This window comes from Gopherus evgoodei, unplaced genomic scaffold (assembly GCF_007399415.2).
Source record: "Gopherus evgoodei ecotype Sinaloan lineage unplaced genomic scaffold, rGopEvg1_v1.p scaffold_39_arrow_ctg1, whole genome shotgun sequence".
Lineage (NCBI taxonomy): Eukaryota > Metazoa > Chordata > Testudines > Testudinidae > Gopherus > Gopherus evgoodei.
The window spans coordinates 1755080-1767839 of NW_022060060.1; the positions used below are offsets into that span (position 1 = coordinate 1755080).

Genomic DNA, 12760 nt, shown 5'->3' on the forward strand with positions numbered 1-12760 from the left:
TAAACTACAGCATCCAATATTCGGCCAGTCTGAAAAGATGAAGATATAAAATTGTGGTGTCTACAGATATGCTTTGATGTTCCATGGCTCAGAAATTCATAGATCAGATTGCCAGAAGGGACCATTGTGATCATCTGGGCTGGCCTCCTCTCTAACACTGGCCCTGGAACTTCCCAGAAAAAAATTCCTAGAGCAGATCTTTTAGAAAAAAAAATCTAATCTTGATTTAAAAATGGTCAGTGATGGAGACTGCACCACAGCCCTCGGTAAGTAATTTCAATAGTTAATTATCCTCACTTTTAAAAAATTATACTTTTATTTCCAGTCCCGCATTCTTCTAGCTTCAACTTCTGGCCAATGGATCTTGTGACACCAGTCTCGGCTAGAGGGAAGGGCCCATTTGCTCCCCCTGTACCTTTGGCTGCAATCTTCCCCTTTTTAAACTAGAAAGAATGAGCTCCTTGCGTCTATCGTGAGTTGTGTTTCAGTGATCTTCAGCTGCTGCGTTTGCCTTGTCCCTGCTGTTGAAAGGGGAAAAAGGGAAGGATTGAGGGAAGGGAAGGTGGAGCTATAGAATACGGTGGTGAAGTTCAATCTATTTAGATTATTGAAGACAAGGTTCAGAGATGACTTGATGATGATTTAGAAGTGCCTACATGGGGAAGAGATTTCTGACAGTTAAGGACTCTTTAGCCTAGCAGAAAAAAGTAGCCAAAGATTTGCAGCTGAAGAAAAACAAATTCAAACAAGAAGTAAGGAGCACATTTTTAAGGGTGAGAGTCATTAAGTATTGGGACAATTTACCTAGGGATATAGTAGATATTCTGTTAATTGTAGTCTTTATGTTGAGTTTGGAGCTCTTTCTAAAAGATATCCCCTACTTCATCCACAAATTGTGGGATTAATGGAGAAATTACTAGACAAACTCCTATGATTTATGGGATGGCCAAGAGCAGATTAGATCTGTGTTTCTAAACAGATGGGTGTTGTTTCTGGGAGTCTTGGCATTAAAGGGAGGGGAGGCACTGAATTAAAGGGAGGGGAGGGGAGGCACTGAATTTTTTATTACAATCCTGACACAAAACAAATCAAATTTCCAGAATAAACTTGGGGTGGTAAAAACCTTCAAAGTTTCTGAGATCCAATGTAGTACTTGTATTCAGTAGGATTATCACTGTTAACATTGATAGCAGTTTTACTCTTTATAGTAAATGTAATGGCATTGTGAACACTTTTACTTTGATTAATGATTCACCAACATTAAAAGCCTGAAAAGCACTGCTACAGGTCAACCATGAGTCTGGAGAAGGGGCTATGTTCACTCAAAATTGCATTGCCTGAGATATTGTTATTAGATGTCTTAAGCAAACTTCACTCTGAAAAAGACTCAGGGGTCACAGTAAATAATCAGCCGAACATGAGCTCCCGGATCAGTGATGTGGCCAAATAAGTCTAATGCAATCCTTGGGTGTGAAAACAGGAATACTGAGGAGGAGAAGTGAGGTGTTTTTCCTTTCCATTTGGTGCTGGTGCAACTGCTGCTGGAATCCCGTATCCAGTCCTGGTGCCCACAGTTGGAGAAGGATGCTGATAAACTGCTGAGGGTTCAGAGATGAACCAGGGAAATGATTAAAGCTTTGGAAAACATTACTGATTGTGATAGACTGAAGGAGTTCAATATAATTATCTTAACAAAAAGAACTTTAAAAGGTAACTTGCTCGTAGTCAATAAGTACCTACATGGGGAACGAATATGGTCTAGCAGACAAAATGTAGAACAAGACCAAATGACTGAACATGAAGGCTAGAAAAAATTCAGATTGGAACTAAGGTGCCCCTTTTTTAACAGTCAGGGGAATTAACCATTTGAACAACTCACTAAGAGTGATCGTGGATTCTCCATCACTGGCAATATTTAAATCAAGATGGGATGTTTTCCTAAAAGCAAGTTTTCCTCATGCATCCGACGAAGTGGGTATTCACCCACGAAAGCTCATGCTCCAAAACATCTGTTAGTCTATAAGTTGCCACAGGATTCTTGGCTGCTTTTCCTAAAAGATAGGATCTCGTTAAAAGAAATTATGTTGAGGAAGATCAATGGCAGGAGTTATACAGGCAATGAGACTACATGAACTCATTGGTCTCTTCCAGCATAGGAATCTATAATGGAATTACATTGCAAAACAATGACATATGCTTCTGGGTGCTCAGAGACACAGAGGCTTAGAGGCCTGGATATCATGCTCTTCTTTTCACTGTTAGCTTTTTTGACTGCCGCTGCACAAAGATGGCAAAGTTCACAAACGAGTCAAGATTACATAAGATAGTTAAGTTGATTACATAAAATATTTACAAAAGGCTCTGACAAAACAGGGTGATTGGGAAATAAAATGGCAGATGAAATTCAGTGTAGACAAATGCAAAGTAATGTATATGAGAAAACATAATCACAACTTCACATGCAAAATTATAGAGTCTAAATTAGTTATCACTCAAGAAAGAGATCTTGGAGTCATTGTGGATAGTTCTCTGAAAACATCTACTCAATGTGCAGCGGCAGTCAAAAAAGTGAAGAGAATGTTGGGAATCACTACCAAAAGGATAGATAATAAGATTGCAAATAACATAATGCGACTATATAAATAGATCTTTTCTGCGATGGGGTAACCAGAACTGCCCATAGTGCTCTAGGAGTGGGCATATTATGTATTAGAAATGGAAAAGGTATAGAGAAAGGTAACAAAATAATCAGGGGTATGGAACAGCTTCCATATGAGGAGAGATTAAAAAGACTGAGACTCTTCAGCTTGGAAAAGAGATGACTATGGGGGGATATGAGAGAGGTCTAGAAAGTCATGAATGGTGTGGAAAAAGTGAATAAGGAAGTGCTATTTACCTGTTCATGGAATGCAAGAACCAGGGGTCACCTGATGAAATTAATAGGCATCCAGTTTAAAACAAAGAAAGGAAGTATTTCCTCACACAACACACAGTCATCCTGTGGAACTCATTGCCAGGGGATGTTGTGAAGGCCAAAAGTGTAACTGGGTTCAAAAATGTTTTAGATAAGTTCCTGGAGGATAGGTCCATCAAGGGCTATTAACCAAGATGGCCAGGGATGCAATCCCATGCTCTGCGTGTATGAACCTCTGATGACCAGATGCTGGGAGTGAATGACAGGGTATGGATCACCCAATAAGAGCCCCCTGTTTTGTTCATTCCCTATGAAGCACCTGGCTTTAGCCACTGTCAGAAGACAGTATACTGGGCTAGATGGACAATTGGTTTGACCCAGTATGGTTGTTCTTATGACAACAAATTACAGGATTAATGGAGGAGTTATTAGGTAAATTTATGTCATATATTATGTACAAAGTGGGGCTTGAAGATCACAATGGTTCCATCTGGCTTTAAAATCTATGAATACATGAAAATGCCATTCACTTATTTTCATATTTACTCTTTCTACAGACAACCCTGAAGTCAGACACGGAGGAAAGGAATGAAACGGCTGTGTCTGAGTTCATCCTTCTGGGATTTTCCAGCCTTGGTGAGAAACTGAAGATTTTCCTCTTCCTGGTTCTTCTCCTTGCCTACCTGATCACAGTGACGGGCAATGTGGTCATCATTTTCATAGTGTGGGTGGATCGCCGACTCCACTCTCCCATGTACTTTTTCATCGCCAATTTGTCCTTCTTGGAAATCTGGTTCACCTCAGTCACAAGCCCTAAGCTGATGCTGAACTTTCTCTCCGTCAGCAGAACCATTTCATTCCACGGCTGCATGGCCCAGACCTTCTTCTATTTCACTCTTGGGGCTACAGAGTTCACCCTTTTGGTGGTCATGTCCTTTGATCGCTATGTTGCCATCTGCCACCCTTTGCAATACGCCACCATCATGAATCAGAGACTCTGCATGCAGCTAGTCTTTGTTTCATGGGTGGGAAGTTTCATAGTTATAAGTGTACGGATGGTCCTGATTTCAAAGCTGAGATTCTGTGGGCCAAATGTGATCAACCATTTCTTCTGTGACAACACACCCCTTTCCCTACTGTCCTGCACTGACACCAGTGGGGTTAGAAGGGCAGACTCCATTTTGAGCACAACTATAGTGCTGAGTTCATTATGCTTGATAATGTTGTCATATGTGAGCATCTTCTTCTCTATTCTGCGAATCCCAACAGCCACAGGCAAACAGAAAGCTTTTGCTACCTGTGGCTCCCATCTCACAGCTTTGGCTCTTGTCTATGGAAGCTGCATTGTGTTGTATGCCAGGCCTTCAGGAAGTTTCTCCTTGGATGTCAACAAAGGGGTGGCTCTGCTGAACACGGTACTGTACCCTTTCCTCAACCCCTTTATCTACAGCCTCAGAAACAAGACTGTGAAGCTCTCTCTGAGAGAAGCCTTGGGTCGGGGAACAAAAAGTTGTTCCCCAATCTGTGAAATGCTTCTGGATAGCTACAAGTAAAGCAACAAAACGATAATGAGAAGCCATGAGTCAATCTGTTAATGTCTAGTACAGTTCTGTGTAATAGTCCTGTCTCCATCTGTATTCTTCATAAATAAACATTTAGTCAATCCCAATGTTCATGGAAACAATTTAAATAATTTTGCATTTCTTGAAAGTGCAGAACTGTCAAACATTTGAGATCAATGTACAATTATCCACAGAACAAATGCAGCATTGACAGTAGCAGAGCAAAGTCCAAGACTAGCACACCAATCCTCTAAAACCGATTTTCCTTCCTAACAAGATTCAGGATAGTAAGAACAAAAGCTGAGCTTTTCATATGAGCTAAGAGGTTTAGGTGCCCAAATTCCAATGAATCTTAATGTAGCTGTGTAACTTAAGACCAAATTTTCAAAAGAATTTAGGCACCAAAAAAACAAGTGTATATCTAGTGGAATTTTCAGAAGTGCCTAGGCACTGAACTACCATTGATTCCCAGTAGGCATCATAACTAATCAATTATTTTCCCACTGAACATCTCTATGGGATGGAAAATAGAATTTCACCCAGTAATTCTGTGCTGGGCACAATACTTGTGTTTGAGTTACAAAATATGTTCTTTCGAAAGTCATCCAGTCTTTTTTATACCCTCCAAGAGTTGGAGAATTTTTTACATTTTTATGCTAGCTTAAAGAGCCCTGTGGTGTCTGATCTAACTTCTCCTTGTTATGGTAGGTTCAGTTCTCTTTCTCCTTTCTGGGAACATAAGAGCAGCATCCAACAATTGATGAAAAAGCATGAATCAGTCTCCCAATGTTAAGTTAAATTCTTTGACATTACAATCTTTTCTCCACTCATATTCTTTCTAATGACTGTTCTGTAAAACATACCCAGGAAATGAACCAGAATCTGTCTATCTCTGTAATATTCTGTCAGTCTGGTAGTTTAAGTAGATTTCACGCTTTTCTAAATTCCTGTCTCTTAGTCCATAGTTTAGAGCAAGTCTTGCTCTGTTGTTAAGAAGTCTGAATTGCTCTCACACAAATCACCTTAGAGAATTGAAGCCTGTTTTACAGAAAGGTTGAACATTCTTCATGAGACTGAAGTTCTTCCCCATTTTATTTTGGAAAAATATAAATAGGCTTAATCATGAGTTGTGTTTAAATTGAGCAATGAATGTGAAAACTGCTACCAACTTTTCATATTTGTATATCAAGCTATGCTATTCATTTAGGGGAGATTTAAAACAACACCTAGGGGATTTAGAAGCACAAGTCCCATTGAAGGTCAATGGGAGATTTTTGCTCTTAAATCCCTTAGATGCTTTTGAACTACCAGCACCCTTAAGATGTCACTATACTGAATGCTCAAAGCGTGCCTATACTATGGATACACTTCTCCACTAACGTTCTCCGGTGTAAACTGGTGCAGCTCCTGTGAAGCAAATGAAGAGGTGCCAGTTTACACAGGTTGAGGATCTTGCCCATTCCTAGATCAAGATAAAGAGCAAGTAAGATATGATTCCACGTCTCATTGGATCAGATCATCATCTGGGGTGACTCAGTTCAGCTCCATTGACTTATGGTGAACTGTGGGCAATTTACACTGTCTGGAATCAGGCCCACTGACTTGGATCAACTCCAATTGACACTAGCTGGAGATATGATCCAGTAACTCTAGGGATGAAGGGTCAGATTCCTTCACAGTGTTGAGTAAGAACAAAGGGCCAGGGTTTTAAAGATACTTTAGCATCTAAAGATCCACATCAGTCTTTATTTGGATTTTCAAAAGTGCGTAATTCCCAATCGGACTTAGGTGCCTTGGTACTTCTGAAAATCCCTATAGGCAGCTATCTACAAATTTAGGCAGCTAAATACTTTCAAAATCTAACCCCAGATCAATCTCCAAAGGTCACTGGATCCTTTCATTTGTATATGAAATGATAATCTGGATCTGTGTGACTGAAATTGCTTTTGGTTCAATCTAGGACGTGTCTATTGATCTTAAGAACATGATGCAAAGATGTTGCTTCCCTGAGCTTTAGAGAAGTGCAGAAGATGGTGAAGTTTGGGCATTTGAGGGATGATAAAGTGTTTTTGTTTGCGTATGATAACCTTTGTCTGACCTACAACTGCCAAGCTATGGATATCCTTTTAAGAGTGGTATGTTTAATGCATGTAAACAGGTGCTTAGAACAAAGGTGAGTTTTAAAAAGTTATAAATCCAAAGAAATAAATATATAAAAGCAAAAATTATCTTGATTTTTATTTTTACATGAGAGCTCCAAGGAATAGAATTTGTACTTAAATATTTGGAAAGTTGGGTTTTTTTGTATGATTGCTGTTGTTTTTTTTAAACAACTCATTAGTTTTCTGTTCAGAAAGAAAGAAAGAGAAAGAACAAAGATTTTTTAATAGTAAAGTCTAAGGATTTGATGTAGTCATTAGAATGAGTGTGAGCTATACCTCCTCGGCCAGGATATTATTATAAAAGCTTGTTGAAAAATCAAGTTCAGTGACATGCAATGCTTAACACATAATGACACATGCTGTGAATATCCGACAGCATCTAAAATATGGAACATTAGCTCATTTGTCCTCTGAGAATTAACAGAGGAGTCCGTACAGACAAGATGTTGAGCAAATGCAAAATAACTTTTCTTCCTCAACAATAAATACTGCCAGCAAAGAAATTAGGCTTAAAATAGAACATTCTGTGGAGATGTAATAATTAGCTGGAACTAGTTGGATTCAAATCCACATTGCACATTACCTCCATGTCATTATATATTTTACTTGGTGTTGGCAACATCCTGAACTGGTTACTGTGAGCAGAGAAATGGTGTTAACATTGTTGAGTTCAGAGGGATGTTTTGCAGAGATTAAAATTTGCCGGAAGTAGTTTAGGAGCATTAGATCTGAAACAGGCTTTCTTTATATCAAGGAAAACACACGTCTTTGCAAAGGAAAAGCTGTATCCTGTAATATTTCAAATGGGCAGTTCCAGTGTTCTTCACCTTCTTCTCCTAGACGGAATTTTCTCTTAATCCTCCAGTCTGTCTATTTTTCTCTTTCTCTCTGACCTATCCATCAGTCTGTCTATCAAGCTACATATCTACCCACCTATATAGGCAGGTGAACCACAACCACTAGGAAGCTATATAAAAGCCGTACATATTCATAAACGGAGCACAGCACACTGTAGTCCCTTCTTTCCCTATTTTATGAGAGGTTGTCGTTTTCTTTGTTTTGCTTCTTAAATGTCTGATTTCAGTCGAGTTACCGACAGACTCAGGGCTGGCTCCAGCTTTTCTGCCACCCCAAGCGGACACAAAAAAAAAAGACCAGCAGTGGCACTTCGGCGGTAGCTCAACCGCGCTGCTTCTTTGGAGGCATTTCAGCAGCGGCTCAAAGAGGAAGAGAGGGAATGAGGGACCCGACGCCGAATCTCCGCAGAACACCAGGACGTGCTGCCCCTTTGAACTGGCCTCCCCAAGCACCTGCTTGGTAAGCTGGTGCCTGGAGCTGGCCCCGGACAGACTGCAGAAGTGGAGATTATATCTTTGGTAGGCTCTGAGCATCCCATCCAATTCCAGAGGCAAGTTCTCCAGCCATGGCCCAGTTCCTGAGAAAGCTGTCTCCCCGGCTCCCAGATATCTCATTCTGGAGGTTGAACGTTCTATCACTGATGTGAGTAATTCCTTTGTGCTCTTCCTGGAGATTGTGAGGATAGACTCATCGATAGTCTCTGGCTGGTTTGTGCCATTCTGGTGATACACAGCAGCCACAGGGTACAGTCTGGTCATTCACAACTGCCCCATATCACTGGAGCTCCGCTCTGTCTACACTGCAATCAGAGGTATGATTTCAGCATCAGTAGACATATTCACGCTAACTTTGATCTATCTAACTCAGGTACCAGCAGCAGTGTCCCGTGAGTCATTACTCAGCATCCCGGGTGGACTTGTAGGGCCCACGCTGAGGTCCATGCTGCCTGGGTTTCACTGCTATTGGTACCCAAGATTGGAACTCCTAGAGGTATGCCTACGCGTGTTGCCATCAGATCCCTCATTTGCAGAGCAAACTTACCCGAAGTAGCTAGAGGTTACCAGCGAATATAGCACACGATTCCTAACTTCTTGTTTTAGCTAAATAAGTTAGTCACCCCTTCCTCTGCAATTTAAACCCAGGGTCAGAGTCACTGGATACATCCCAGATGCTTTGTGCCTCTCTGATCAGATAGATCAAGAATGAACACAATTTAACAGGGCAGTGAAGCTGAGGATACAGCAGCTACTTTGTCTCTCTGAGACCGTGCAAAGAAGTGAGAGTGTACCCAATGCGGCGAAAGGCTGAGGGTCGGAGGCATTCCAGCTCATGCTTAAGCCAGTGGAAGTTTGGCTACTGGTATATAAAATGATACAGTGTTCAAAGGTTATAGAAATGCCAAGTTATTTATTAGTATTATTTAATCTCTTTTGAAGTAAACACCCAGATACTACACATAATTAACCCTATAGATCTAAGATCCCGCTTTATCAATCTAGATTCTCGTATCACTCTCAGTGCCATAGGATCTGAGTGCCACACAAGCATTAATTGTTACTCATCCCCCATTGACTGCAGTGATAGAAAATCTAGTCCTTAGTGCCGTGGTAGATAGAGCGATATGGTCAACAATTCATCAGCTTTGAGAGAGAGAGAGAGAGAGAGAGAGAGATGCACATAGAGTGATGGATAGATGGTGATTGGGAATTGCATATATATATTCATGAGAAAATGTTATAGCAGAAGCCCTAATCTCCTTTGCTAATTCCAGTATTTCTGAGACACCAGCTAATGTCTGGAGACCTGCTTGAAATATTTGAGACAAAATAGTTTATTCACCCTAAAATGCAATTTTGATCAACCTCGAAATAATTTGCCTCCTGGATATGCGTTTGCCAAATGGTTTCCCTGTAGTAGTAGTACTATTACTAATTATAACACATTAATAAATCATGCCAGATTCACAAAGGGATTTAGGCAACACACTCAAAATAGGGGAGGAGGAGATGGTGAGGGCCCTATTATAACCGTACAATCAGCAGGCCAAGAAGAGGCAGTCGAAAGTTGGCTTTGAACCTTCGTGGTAGGTGAGCGCTTAGGTTGTTGTAGACTTAAGTTCAAGTCCCTGCACCAGTGGCTGTTTAATTTGTTATACAAATTGGAACAGCATCAACAGGAAATATTAAGAACAGCCCTACCCCCCATCAGGCAGTGCCCCATTGTCCTGTGGTTACTCAGGAAGAGGAAGACTTAAGTTCAAATCTCTCTTCCAAAGCAGATTTTAACATGGGTCTGTTGCATCCCAGGTGAGTGCTTCTCCCCTGAGCTAAAGGACACTTAGGGAATCTTGCTCTGGTATTTATAACTTGGGTATCTCCTGGTCACCTCCTCTAGGCCAAGGTTTCCAAAGCAGCCTAAGAGATTTATGCACACTAACGCCTTTGAATTAAGGTGTATTACTCCCTTAGGCTTCTTTGAAAAATCCAGCCCTAGCAACTAGGTATTTTTCACCAGAGAAAAGCAGTCAAGCTTCAGAGAACCCCCTACTTTTTTTTTCTGCTCACTGCATTCCAGAAGGCTGCCTTCACCTTCTTGTTTCTTATTACGTAAATCAAAAGGTTCAACATGGGAGTCAAGACTGCATTTAGCCCGGACACCATATTGGTCAGAGGAACATCTTCCTTGAGTGTTGTGAATCTAGCCCAAAATGTTTTGCATCTAACAAAATACTGTAGTAAGATGAGATCCTGAGACATAAACCTTTGGTATCAGAGGCCTGGTATGAGGCCTGAGATCTGAACTAAAGTAATGGTCAAGACATTGCTAACATAAAGCAAAGGAGGCTGCGAGCCTGAGGCAGGCCCTGCTCACAGAAGTTGGCAAGAGGAAGACTGCTCAAAGAACATGTGCCAAGATGGCACCAGAACTGCCAGGTGCGAATACATCCCACACAGATAGCAAGGAACAGGCAGACCCAGTCTAAAGACAGTATAGAAGGACAATAGGATGGATAGATGATATGATGGATAAACAATATGAAAGAACAATATGATGAATAGACAGTATGATAGATAGACTTATTTGTACACCATGAGAAAGGCATAGAAGGGCTGTACCTCAGTGCGTTCAATTATGCAAAACCTGTTTGTACCTGTGTATAAGAATGCATCCCTGGGATGGTGTTTTTGTCTGGCCTACGGGGCAGTGGAGAGTCCCACCACTGACTGAGCCGGTCCATTGTCAGGGGCATATATTCGGAATATGTCCTGTAGAGTCTGCAGGGAACTATTACTGTGCTTTGTTTGACAATAAACCTGGCTGGTGCCTTCATACCTTATCGGAGTCTGTTGTCATTGGGGGTTCTCTCATGGTTTGCTGTGCCAGCGATCTGCAGAGCCGGGGCAGCACACAGGGGAACACACGCACGCAGCCGACTGTTATCAACATTGAACAGAGCAGAGCGCCACATCGGTAGTGTCTGATGACAAATATATTCTTTGACCCAAACAGAAATTTTTGATAACTTTTTTAATTCCCCACTAATTCCGAAAAGGGTCAGATTTGGTCAGATTTGGTCCAAACCAATTTTTGCTTCCCCTGACACACCACTGAACTGAACCCCCACCTCCAAATGACTGCATCTTTCACCGTCCCTGCGAGTCGTGGCTCGAAGGAGGAAGGAAACAGAGACCTGATGTGCAACACTGCAACAGTGAACGAGTTCATTCTCCAGAGTTTCCCCATTGGTCAGCTTTCACATTGTGTTCTTCTCATCATTTTACTCACATACATGCTGACCATCGTGATGACCTGTCATAAGCTGCACACCGCAATGTACTTTTTCCTGAGCAACCTCCCATTCCTTGAGATCTGGTACACCACCGCCATGGTGCCCAAAGTGCTAGAGACCTTTGTGGCAGTCGAGACAAAAATTTGCATGTACTGTTGACTCATTTAGGCTTTCTTCCATTTCTTCCTGGGCAGCACAGAATTCTTCATCCTGGCCCTGATGTCCTTTGACCACTATTTGGCCATATGCAAATCCTTGCTATATGCCACAATCATGACCAGCAAGGTCTGCCTCCAGCTGTCCATAGGGGCTTGGTTCAGGGGCTTCATGTCTATATTCTTCCAAACTATTCTGGTCTTCCAGCTGCCTTTATGCGACTCCAACATTATCAACTATTTCTATTGTGACATTGGGTCAATCTTAAAAATAGCTTGCACTGATATCCACCTCATGGAGTTTCTGGGATTCCTGGCTGTGATCACAGTTATTCTTAGTTCCTTGATGTTCACTGTGGTATCCTAAATCTGTATAATATCCACCATCCTCCACATCCCCTCCTCAACAGGGCACCAGAAGGTATTTTCTACCTGCGCTTCATATCTGACTGTAGTCTCGATACTCTAGGGGCTGTTCTGTTTATGCACCTGAGGCTGAGTGTGCATTCCTCATTCAGTCTCAACAAGGCAGTGTCAGTGCTAAATACCATCTTCATCCCCTTGCTGAACCCTTTGATTTACATGATAAGAAAGAAGGAGGTGAAAGCGGCCTTCTGGAATGCAGTGAGCAAAAACATGGGTTTCCTGAAGCCTGGCTGCTTTTCTCTGGTGGAAAAAAACCTAGTTGCTAGGGCTGGAATTTTCAAAGAAGACTAAGAGAATTAAGCACATTAATTCTAAGGTGTTAGTGTGCATAAATCTTTTAGGCTGCTTTGAAAATCCCAGCCTACCTGAAGTGACAAGAAATGCCCAAATTATAAATACCGGAATAAGATTCACTCGCTCTGCAGAGGGCCAGCAAACATTAATCAAACCAATGCATCCCCCTACGCAGCCAGCGCTGAGGATTTAAGTGAGACAAAGAACCCTACAGCTCAGAGGGGCAGCACAAGACATGTGTATGGGATAAACATTAGAGTTGGTCAGGGATTTTTCAATTAATTTTTTTCTTTGTGGAATGCCAATTCATCAAAACCAAACCATTCTGTGAAAATACATTTGTTCCAATGAAACTTTTCTGGGAAGGTTTCTGACATCAGAAGTTCTCCCAAGCTAATGGCTCATCCGGCTGACTCAGTTAAGGCACATCAGTTCTATAGCTACAGTACACAGAGGAGTGATGGGGCCAGCATCATGTCAACCTGCCTTTGAATGACCAAACTGAATGGATCAGGTACCCTTCTGCAGATGGGTAAACCAGACATGGCCTTTCACTATGAGATCAAGCAAGACTCAAGCCCATGACCTTCAGGAGTGCA

General features: G+C 41.6%; 1 protein-coding gene and 1 pseudogene across 1 annotated transcript; both read left to right on the forward strand.

Moving 5' to 3' along the window:
• Positions 1-242: 242 nt before the first annotated feature.
• On the forward strand, positions 243-4467 carry LOC115642267 (olfactory receptor 49-like). The gene is made up of 2 exons (XM_030545721.1): positions 243-266; positions 3472-4467. Exons 1-2 carry the CDS (start codon positions 243-245, stop codon positions 4465-4467), a joined length of 1020 nt encoding a protein of 339 aa, XP_030401581.1.
• A 6660-nt stretch (positions 4468-11127) lies between these two features.
• LOC115642268 lies at positions 11128-12158 on the forward strand (annotated as a pseudogene).
• The last annotated feature ends 602 nt before the right edge of the window (positions 12159-12760 follow it).